Source organism: Glycine soja, chromosome 12 (genome assembly GCF_004193775.1).
Source record: "Glycine soja cultivar W05 chromosome 12, ASM419377v2, whole genome shotgun sequence".
NCBI lineage: Eukaryota > Viridiplantae > Streptophyta > Magnoliopsida > Fabales > Fabaceae > Glycine > Glycine soja.
In genome coordinates this window covers 14,974,861-14,983,598 of record NC_041013.1, presented here as the reverse complement: position 1 = coordinate 14,983,598, position 8,738 = coordinate 14,974,861, and the positions used below count along the sequence as shown (strand labels likewise).

Genomic DNA, 8,738 nt, shown 5'->3' with positions numbered 1-8,738 from the left:
TCCAGTGAAGTTGATTGAAATTTCTTAAACTAGATTGCGAAAGAGCAAAATGGGAGGCTTCCTAGAAGCAACACCTAAATGGTAGGTAAAAGATTCCACAAGAGATGACGATAAATATACACACACAAAAATATATTAATTTATAAAATGATTAATGTTACTATCATCCCATAACTTGTCATCAATTTTTGTTTTAAAAATTTTGTGATACTTTTATTTGTAGTATATTATTTATTGTTTGTGAATATTTAATAATTAAATATTAACGCCCATTTTGATATATAAAAACAATAAAATTTAAAAGTATGCAACTTTTATTTAAATCGGAGGACACATAATCATACCTAAAATCTCCGATCTTTTCCTCTTTTTCTTCTTTCATCAGTACTTTTTTAAAAAAAAAAAACAAGTTTTGCTTTTATTTATGTACCACATTTAATAACGAATAGAAAGTACTTGATGGTATATTACAAATGAAAATATCACAGCCAGACTTTTCCTTTTTTTAAACAATTATGACAAGTTATGAATGACAGTAACATTAGTCTATAAAATAATAAAATTTATATTTGTGTGCGCAAATATATATTAATTCATTGTCAACTCGTAGAAAGTTTTACCTAGCTGTCGTTATATGCCTTGTTCTAAACACATGCAGTATTATGGTCCCTATGACTTGACTCCTATACCTTAGAACACGTCTTCCAATTATTTACATTTTTGCCCACCAACTGGAAGCAGACAGTGTTTTAAATTTTAACTATCTACGCACTTTGTCGTCCCACTCTTCAATTATCTTCAGGAAGCAGGTTCAGTTTTCACCTTCTGCAATGGCTTGCTCTTCATCACACACGAAGAATTTTGATGTGTTTGTGAGCTTTAGAGGTCTGGATACTCGTAATAGTTTCACTGATCATCTTTTTGCTGCTCTTCAAATGAAAGGCATTGTTGCTTTCAGGGATAACCAAAATATCAAGAAAGGAGAACTCTTGGAGCCTGAGCTCTTGCAGGCAATCGAAGGATCACATGTTTTCATTGTTGTCTTCTCAAAAGACTATGCATCATCCACATGGTGCTTGAAAGAGCTGAGAAAGATTTTTGATGGGGCTGAAGAAACAGGGCGAAGTGTGCTCCCTATTTTCTATGATGTCACTCCTTCTGAGGTCCGGAAACAGAGTGGAAAGTTTGGAAAAGCTTTTGCTGAACACGAAGAAAGGTTCAAAGATGATTTGGAAATGGTAAAAAAATGGAGGGAAGCTCTCAAAGCAATTGGCAATCGTAGTGGTTGGGATGTACAAAATAAGTAAGTACTTGCCATATTTTTTATATTATATATGTGATTTTGTTTTTGAAAGTCTCTTAACACTTAGTGATGAATGATGATCGTGTTTTTGCTCTAATTTGGTGTTTTAGACCACAACATGAAGAAATTGAAAAAATTGTTGAAGAGGTAATGAACCTACTGGGTCATAATCAAATTTGGAGTTTCAGTGGTGATTTAGTTGATATGGACTCTCGTGTGAAACAATTGGAAGAGCTTCTAGATTTGAGCGCAAATGATGTTGTTCGCGTTGTGGGAATTTGGGGGATGAGTGGAGTAGGAAAGACAACACTTGTTAAAGCTTTATTTGGTAAAATCTCTCCTCAATATGATGCCCGTTGTTTCATTGATGATTTAAGCAAAACTTGTGGGGATTTTGGAGCAACAAGTGCACAAAAACAACTTCTTTGTCAAACTCTAAATCAAGCAAATATAGAGATACACAATCTTTCCCACGGAATCATGTTGATAAGAACTAGGCTACGTCGCTTAAAGACACTTATTGTTCTTGATAATGTTGATCGGGTTGAACAATTAGAGAATTTGGCTTTGCATCGTGAATATCCAGGTGAAAGGAGTAGAATCATCATAATCTCTAAAAATATGCATATCTTAACAAATTATGGAGTAGATGAAGTTTACAATGTTCAACTCCTTAATAAGGATAAGGCTCTTCAATTACTTTGCAAAAAAGCTTTCAAATCTGATGATATTGTGAAAGGGTATGAAGAGGTAACATCTGATGTACTGAAGTATGTCAAAGGCCTTCCACTAGCAATCAAAGTATTGGGCTCATTTTTGTTTGATCGAGATGTTTTTGAGTGGAGAAGTGCATTAACTAGAATGAAAGAAAATCTAAGTAAAGATATCATGAATGTGTTGCGAATAAGTTTTGATGGATTGGAGACAATGTAAAAAGAAATATTTCTAGATATTGCTTGTTTCTTTTCAAGTGATCAATTCTGGGGTTATGACGGACATGTACCTCTTGAGAAAATTCTAGGCTATCGGAAATTTTATCCCAAAATTGGTATGAAAGTTCTTGTTGAAAAATCACTCATAAGTTTTGATTGTTATGGGAATATTCAAATGCATGACTTGTTCAAAGAGTTGGGCAAGACTATTGTCCGAGAAAAGGCACCCAAGGAACCTAGAAAGTGGAGTAGGTTATGGGACTACAAGGATCTCCAAAAAGTTATGATAGAAAATAAGGTAAAATATTTTTTAATAAAAAAATTAGGCAATCATTTTTCAAAAATATATGCATTATTATAAAAATCTAACGTTTTTTTTTCTTTTTTACATTGCTTTAGGAAGCCAAAAATCTTGAAGCGATAGTTATTGATATTGAAAAATATCAAGAAGAGTTTCTACAACGAACAATGACAGTAGATGCTCTATCAAAACTGATTCATCTTAAATTACTCATGTTTAAGAATGTGAATTTTTCAGGAATCATCAATTATCTTTCTAATGAATTGAGATATTTACAATGGAATAACTATCCTTTCATGTCTTTGCCATCAAACTTTCATCCGGATCAACTTGTAGAATTGATTCTACCTTATAGCAATATCAAAGAATTGTGGAAAGACACAAGGGTACTATATATTGCCTGTATTTAACTTTCTTTATCTTTAAATCAACAAATAGAAAACATACTTTATCTCATCTCATTATTTTAAACTTTCTTTAACACAATTAAAGAAACACATGAAATTTTAAATTAAAAAAGACAACGGATTATCTTTCTTTTTTGAAATAAAAATTTAAAATTAATGGATATAATAACTTTCATACTTTGGTTTCTTTTGCAGTATCTGCCCAATTTGAAAATTCTAGATCTCAAATACTCCCAAAATCTTATTGAGATACCAGACTTAAGTGGAGTCCCACATCTTAGGAATCTCGATCTCGAAGGATGTACAAAAATTGTACGCATCGATCCATCCATTGGTACTCTAAGAGAGCTTGTTTCTCTGAATTTGAGGAATTGTAAAGATCTTTCCCTTAATCTGAATATCATTTTTGTGCTTAGTTCTCTTGTGGTCCTTAATCTCTCAGGCTGTTCAAAATTACTTAATAATAGGCTGTTACAGAAACCAAGGGAGACAGAACATATGGAAAAAATTGATGAAAATAGAAGTTCCATCCAATTATCAACATCCTCTGTAAACGAAATGCTAATGCTGCCTTTCTATATTTTTTCCTCTTGGAAACAAGAAGATTCACTTGGTTTGTTGGTTCCTTATTTATCTCGTTTCCCACGTTTGTTTGTTCTTGATCTGAGCTTCTGCAATCTACTTCAAATCCCTGATGCTATTGGGAATCGAACTTACATTCTTTAGAAGAATTAAATTTGGGGGGAAACAAATTTATGACACTACCTAATACCATTAAGCAACTTTCCAAACTTCAATCTCTAAACTTAGAGCACTGCAAGCAGCTAAAATATTTGCCCGAGCTTCCAACACCAAAAAAGAGAAAAAATCGCAAACATGTCGGGGAATTAATCACTTTCAATTGCCCCAATTTGAGTGAAATGGAACTTATTTATGGCATGGTTTTTTCTTGGACGACACAAATCTTTGAGGTAACGACTGTCTTTCTTTCTTTATATTACTTTTTCTACGTCTACCTGTAACGTGTTTTTCTGGTATCAGGTACACTGGCAATCCTCTCTTTCCTTTAATAGGCTTAATATTGTTATTCCTGGAACCGAAATTCCAAGGTGGTTCAATAAACAAAATGAGGGTGATTCAATAAGCATGGACCCGTCTCCTCTTATGGAAGACCCAAATTGGATAGGTGTTGCCTGTTGTGCATTATTAGTGGCACATCATGATCCGTCTAATATTGGTAATAGATGGACACATCTTGATCATTTTGGAAGTATGGGATACAGTTTTCAAAATAAACAGGTTTTGAATAAAACATCACAAGTACTTCCAATACATTTGCAGAATGATCTGGTCACAGGTGAATTAGATCATTTGCTGATTTTGTTTGCCTCTCGGGGAGAATTCCTTCGTTTACCATTTGATATGCATGGTCTTGATACAAGGGGATTCACAACTTCCATATATCACCACCCTAAAGGTTTGCGGATGCAGGTGAAAAGTTGTGGGTATCGTTGGGTATTTAAGGAAGATCTTCAACAATTAAACCCAAACATGATGTTCAGAGGAAATTCTTCATCTAGGAAGCGCAAGCTTTTATCAAGTGATTAACAACGCTAATTGAGCTCATTCACCCAAAGCTAGTAGTTTCTTTTCAACCACAGTTCCATCAAAGAAATTCTAATCCATTTGAGGTAAGATTTAACTCATAAACGTAAAATTATTATTATTATTATTTTTATACTCATTTATATATACTCTGCTTTTTGTTTCTTTAATTGATGATGCAGTGGTGATTTTTCTTTTCTATTATATTTCGATACTGAAGTCAATATTACTAGAGAACATTGTTAATAGTCATAATAGCTATCTCAAAGTACAAGTTTCTAACCATAATCCATTTGTTGCTTGGAATAATTGAAGGAATCCAATTCCTTTCATCAGTTTCCGACAGAGAACTATTTGGTATTTCATTTACAATTTTCAGAAAAATCTAAAATACCTTGACAATCTGCTTTTAGAGTTAAGAGTTATTGTATATTATAATATTGTACACTCACCATCTTTGAGAAAATGTTATGCAGACATGCATATATTGTTAGAGTTTGTGGTCTCAGTTCCTTTGTCCCACATCGCTTGGTCTATAAAACTTGTGTGGTCTTAGTCTCACATCGCTTGGTTTTTAAAAACTTGTGTCTCATTAGTGTTATATATAGAGACATCTTGTAAGCTTTTATGTGCAAGTAATAAAAAGTTCTCCTAGTGTAGCTGTGGACGTAGGCACATACATTGTGTGCTTAACCACGTTAAACTTTGTGTCTTTTTCTTTCTTCCCTTTATTTCTTTCTGTTCTTTTATTGCTCTATACTAACAACTGGTATCAAGAGTTTTTGGTTACTCCACGGGATTTCCTTAGTTTAAAGGAATTAGTGGGAGTCTTCTCAGTTTAGAGGAGGCAGTGGGAGCAATGGCATTAGAAGAGGGGAAGGTGAAGATCGAGAAGTTCGATGGCAGAGATTTCAGCTTTTGGAAGATGCAGATAGAGGATTATCTATATCAGAAGAAGTTGTATCATCCCTTATCAAGGGTTAAGCCAGAAGACATGAAGCAAGAAGAATGGAACTTGCTAGATCGGCAGGCTCTTGACGTGATTAGATTGACATTAGCCAAGAACGTCGCGTTCAACATCGTGAACGAGAAGACTACTGCAGGCTTAATGAAGGCATTATCAGATATGTACGAGAAGCCATCGGCAACCAACAAAGTATACTTGATGCGCCGGTTGTTCAGCCTCAAGATGGGAGAAGGTATCTCTGTAACTGATCATATTAATGAATTTAATACTATTCTTGCCTAGTTGGAATCAGTGCAGATTAAATTTGAGGATGAGGTGAAGGCATTGATTCTATTGTCATCACTACTGGATAGTTGGGCTGCAACTGTTACTGCAGTTAGTAGTTCTACAAGGGAGAACACATTAAAGCTTAGTGACATCCGTGACTTGATCTTAAGCGAAGATGTTCGCAAGAGAGATTCAGGAGAATCTTCCAGTCATGTTTCCAATTCAGCATTGCATACTGAAGGTAGAGGAAGGACTACCCAGAAGGGTCAGAATGGTCGAGGCAGATCAAAGTCAAGAGAGAAAGGTCAGAGAAAATTTCAAAGTGACGTTACTTGTTGAAATTGTGACAAGAGAGGTCACTTTAGCAATCAGTGCAAGGCACCAAAGAAGAACAAGTCACACAAAAACAAGAAGCGCGATGATGATGAATCCGTAAATGCAGCAACTGATGAACTTGATGATGTCTTAATTTGCAGTTTGGTTAGTGCTGTTGATTCATGGATCATGGACTTAGGTGCGTCGTTCCACACTACTCCCTCTAAAGATTTATTGTCTAACTATGTTTCTGGAAAATTTGGAAAAGTTTACCTTGCAGATGGAAAATCTCTTTACATTGTCGGAAGAGGTGATATCAACATCAAGACCTCCAGTGGATCCCTATGGACATTGCACAATGTCTGACATATTCCTGCCTCAAAGAGAAATTTAATATCTATAGGGCAGTTGGATGATGAGGGACATCACACAACTTTTGGAGATGGAGCTTGGAAGGTAACAAAAGGCAATCTCGTTGTGGCTCGTGGAAAGAAGCGAGGATCTCTTTACATGATTGCAGATGAGAATATGGTAGCAGTTACTGAGGCTGTCAATAATTCAACCATGTGGCATCAAAGACTTGGACACATGAGTGAAAAAGGAATGAAGCTTATGGCGGCAAAGGGTAAGCTATCAAGCCTCAAGCATGTTGATGTTGGTGCTTGTGAACATTGTATCCTTGGAAAGCAGAAAAAGGTCAGTTTCACAAGGGTAGGGAAGACTCTTAAAGCTGAAAAGCTAGAATTGGTGCACAAAGATGTTTGGGGGCCAGCCCCAGTGAAATCTGTTGGAAACTCACGCTATTATGTCACCTTTATTGACGACTATACCAGGAAGGTATGGATTTATTTTCTTAAAAATAAATCTGATGTGTTTTCTGTGTTTAAAAGGTGGAAAATAGAAGTTGAAAATCAGACAGGTCTAAAGGTTAAAAGTCTGAAATCTGATAATGGCGGGGAGTATGATAGTCAGAAGTTTAAAGACTTCTGTTCAGAACATGGGATCGGAATGATCAAGACAATACCAGGAACACCTGAGCAAAACAGTGTTGCAGAAAGGATGAATAGTGTTGGGTTACAAGTGTGAGGTGAAGTCCCACATCGGGTAGAAGTGGAAAGGTTGAACACCATATAAGTGAGAAGAAGACCCATAAACCTAAGCCTTAAGGTTTTGGGTTAGAGTGTGGTGTCAGGTCTCCTTATGTGGTGGCTCGTGGTCCACAGGTGTACCCCTTGAATCTCCCCAACAATTGGTATCAGAGCCGATGGTTCAAGATGGTGACCGGCTCAGACGAGTATACAAGTACCGCAGGTGGCCATAATGGCTAGTGGCACAGCGTGCCCCGCAGGGGAAGCGGGGTGGGCAGAATGGCTAGCAGGCAGGGCAAGTACCGCAAGTGGCCATGGCTATACTCGTGGATGATAAAGACTTCCGCTCGAGGGGGAGACTACCATGTGGAAGAGACTCACACTTGAGGGGGAGATGTGTTGGATTATAAGTGTAAGGTGAAGTCCCACATCGGGTAGAAGTGGAAAGGTTGAACACCATATAAGTGAGAAGAATACCCATAAACCTGAGCCTAAAGGTTTTGGGTTAGAGTGTGGTGTCAGGTCTCCTTATGTGGTGGCTCGTGGTCCACAGGTGTACCCCTCGAATCTCCCCAACAAAATAGAACCTTGAACGAGAGAGCAAGGTGTATACGGATCCAATCTGGCTTGCCTAAAGCATTCTGGGCAGAAGCAATAAACACAACATCATATCTCATCAATAGAGGACCATCAGTTCCTTTGAATTATTAGTTGCCCAAAGAAGTATGGTCTGGAAAGGAGGTAAAACTTTCACATTTGAGAATTTTTGGTTGTGTTTCATATATACTGACAGACTCTAATAGTAGAGATAAATTGGATCCGAAGGCGAGGAAGTGTTATTTTATTGGTTATGGATCTGACATGTATGGCTACAGGTTTTGGGACGACCAAACCAAGAAAGTTATCAGAAGCAGAAATGTTACTTTTAATGAGAACTTATTTTATAAGGACAAATTTTCTGCAAAATCTACATGTGCAGGTAAACTGTCAGAAATTTCTGAGAAAGCAACACTTGAAGAAATTTCAGAAAGTGATGTGGCCAACAGAAACCAGAGTATAGGCGTAGAGGTTGACTCAGAACCAGAACCATCAACTCCTCCAAGAAAATCTAGCAAATTTTCAGTACCACCAGATAGGTATTCCCCTTCATTGCATTATTTGTTGTTAACTGATGCTGGTGAGCCAGAATGTTTCAGTGAGGCTACACAGGGGAATGACACTATTGAGTGGGAGCTAGCGATGAAAGATGAGATGACATCCCTTCAGAAGAATAAGACATGGTCTTTAACTAAATTTCCAGAAGGAAAGAAAGCGTTACATAATAGGTGGGTCTATAGGCTAAAGGAAGAATCTGACGGTAGAAGAAGATACAAGGCGAGACTTGTGGTGAAAGGGTTTCAGCAGAAACAAGGAATTGATTTCACAGAGATCTTCTCTCCAGTTGTAAAGATGACTACCATCAAAGTTATTCTAAGCATAGTAGCTGCAGAGAATCTTCACTTGGAGCAGTTAGATGTTAAAATTGCATTCTTGCATGGGGATTTAGAGGAAGA

General features: G+C 36.7%; 2 protein-coding genes across 2 annotated transcripts; both read left to right on the top strand.

Annotated features, from left to right (window-relative positions):
* Nucleotides 1–691: 691 nt before the first annotated feature.
* LOC114378379 (TMV resistance protein N-like) lies at nucleotides 692–2,281 on the top strand. The gene is made up of 2 exons (XM_028336963.1): nucleotides 692–1,303; nucleotides 1,414–2,281. The coding sequence occupies exons 1-2, from the start codon at nucleotides 831–833 to the stop codon at nucleotides 2,234–2,236; spliced, it is 1,296 nt and encodes a 431-aa protein (XP_028192764.1). The 5' UTR covers nucleotides 692–830; the 3' UTR covers nucleotides 2,237–2,281.
* Nucleotides 2,260–3,582, top strand: LOC114378380 (disease resistance protein RPP2B-like). The gene is made up of 4 exons (XM_028336964.1): nucleotides 2,260–2,533; nucleotides 2,635–2,922; nucleotides 3,139–3,385; nucleotides 3,411–3,582. The coding sequence occupies exons 1-4, from the start codon at nucleotides 2,354–2,356 to the stop codon at nucleotides 3,494–3,496; spliced, it is 801 nt and encodes a 266-aa protein (XP_028192765.1). The 5' UTR covers nucleotides 2,260–2,353; the 3' UTR covers nucleotides 3,497–3,582.
* Nucleotides 3,583–8,738: the final 5,156 nt, after the last annotated feature.

Bases quoted from the DNA above. Each gene is read 5' to 3' on its own strand.
- LOC114378380 (XM_028336964.1), top strand. From the start codon at position 2,354: ATGAAAGTTCTTGTTGAAAAATCACTCATAAGTTTTGATTGTTATGGG. The intron at 2,923-3,138 runs GTACTATATATT...TTTCTTTTGCAG, and splicing joins AATTGTGGAAAGACACAAGG to TATCTGCCCAATTTGAAAAT. The intron at 3,386-3,410 runs GCTGTTCAAAAT...ACTTAATAATAG, and splicing joins TGTGGTCCTTAATCTCTCAG to GCTGTTACAGAAACCAAGGG.
- LOC114378379 (XM_028336963.1), top strand. From the start codon at position 831: ATGGCTTGCTCTTCATCACACACGAAGAATTTTGATGTGTTTGTGAGC. The intron at 1,304-1,413 runs GTAAGTACTTGC...TTGGTGTTTTAG, and splicing joins GGTTGGGATGTACAAAATAA to ACCACAACATGAAGAAATTG.